The 1,765-nt window shown below is 42.3% G+C and overlaps 1 protein-coding gene across 1 annotated transcript in view; it reads right to left on the minus strand.

The window, feature by feature from the left end:
- Nucleotides 1-877: 877 nt before the first annotated feature.
- LOC101855374 overlaps nt 878-1,765 on the minus strand; it is a gene marked incomplete at its 3' end in the record, with an annotated part of 23,886 nt that continues 22,998 nt past the window's right edge. The window contains 1 exon segment of the mRNA XM_013088207.2: nt 878-1,032. Within this exon segment, the coding sequence (XP_012943661.1) occupies nt 878-1,032 (155 nt within the window).

Below are 1,765 nucleotides of genomic sequence, written 5' to 3' on the forward strand. Positions count from 1 at the left end.
GAGAGAGAGAGGGGGGGAGAAGGAAGAAAGGAACGATTATCTGGAAAGGAAAGACGTCGCTATAATCAAACAGCCACAGGAACAATCAGTATGGATACCTTGCGGACTTTGGTGCTGAGAGGAACTGAGCACTTATGGACCTGTCCGTGTGCAATGACATTGTTGCCCAAGACAGGTAATACAGGTGTTACAAATGGCTTCTTTCTAAAGTTTCGGATTGTAGCTTCAGATTGTGGGACTAAGGGAGGAATTTGTGAGTCCTCGAGGTTCTGTGAAAAGTCAGAGAAAACTGACAGCGTCTCTTAATATCAAGATTTTCCTTTTCTCCCTTTCTCCCTTCCTCCCTCCCTCCCTCCCTTCCTCTCCCCTCCCCTTCTCTCTCTCTCTGTCTCTCTCTCTCTTTCTCTGTCTGTCTCTCTGTCTCTCTCTGTCTCTCTCGGTATCTCTCTCTGTCTCTCTCTCTGTCTCTCTCTCGGTCTCTCTCTCTGTCTCTCTCTCGGTCTCTCTCTCTCTCTCGCTCTCTCTCTCTCTCTCTCTCTCTGTGTGTGTGTGTGTGTGTGTGTGTGTGTGTTCTTCTTTCTATTTCTCAGTATGATTCTTCATTCTAACCAAGCCATCAGTCCTTTATGTCTACCATACATCGTGGGTGGTTGGCGGGTGTTCTGGTGTGGTTTGCTTCTTCTTTTCTATCAAACATCTATCGTCCTCATCTCCCCTTCTTCTTTTTTATGTTTGTTACTCTCTTGTAACACCTTTAGTCTTCATTCTGGCGCTCATATGACCTTATGCAGTTGCGAGCGCCGTAAAACCTCTACTAAAACTAAACTACCACACATCATATTCCTTGTACTCTGGTACCCCATTCTCTGACACTCACTTGGACTTGACCGTTATATTCAAGGACATGAAGGTTGCCAGGTTGGCGGGGTCGTTGAGGTAATCGGCAGCTTGCCAGGCCACGGACCGGAAGAAAGATTTCACTTCCGGTGTTTCCTCCAGCTCTTCATCAGAGGGGACTTCTATCTCGAAGAACTGGGGACAGGAAAGGAACATTCTAAAACTCATAAAGGAACGTTCTAGAACTCAAAAAAACACATTCTAGAACTCATAAAGGAACATTCTCTAGAACTCATAAAGAACATTCTAGAACTCATAAAAGAGCATTCTCTAGAACTCATAAAGAAACATTCTAAAACTCATAAAGGAACATTCTAGAACTCAGAAAGTAGCATTCTCTAGAACTCATAAAGGAATAATCTACAACTCAGAAAGAACATTTTCTAGAACTCAGAAAGGAACATTCTAGAACTCATAAAGGAATAATCTCTAGAACTCATAAAGGAGCATTCTAGAACTCAGAAAAGGAACATTCTAGGCCTCATAGTTCAAGTGAGAGAAATCAATTCCTGTTAATCTGAATTTTTCAAGTAGTATGTTTTAATTTCAGAACGTGAAGTTTCTAATATGAAAAGGGGCTTTTGAACGCAGTCCTGTCTTAAGGGGGGGGGGGGGGGGGGCTACACCCCCCAAAATCAAAATTCGGCTCAAAATCATGGAATTTGAGTTGTAGGCATTCTTAGCTTCCTCAATCTCTCCTACAACTATTTCATGGCATAAGAACCCCCAAAAACTGTATTTTTTCCCATACCGGGCATGTTTGTAACCGCCATTTCCTCATAAAGTTAGTATTTTATTTTTCTTTATCGGCCGTTTTCTCAAAATGCGACTTTTCTCTATACTTTTTTTAATAACTCCACCATTTTTC

Source organism: Aplysia californica, unplaced genomic scaffold, assembly GCF_000002075.1.
Source record: "Aplysia californica isolate F4 #8 unplaced genomic scaffold, AplCal3.0 scaffold00702, whole genome shotgun sequence".
Taxonomy (NCBI): Eukaryota; Metazoa; Mollusca; class Gastropoda; order Aplysiida; family Aplysiidae; genus Aplysia; species Aplysia californica.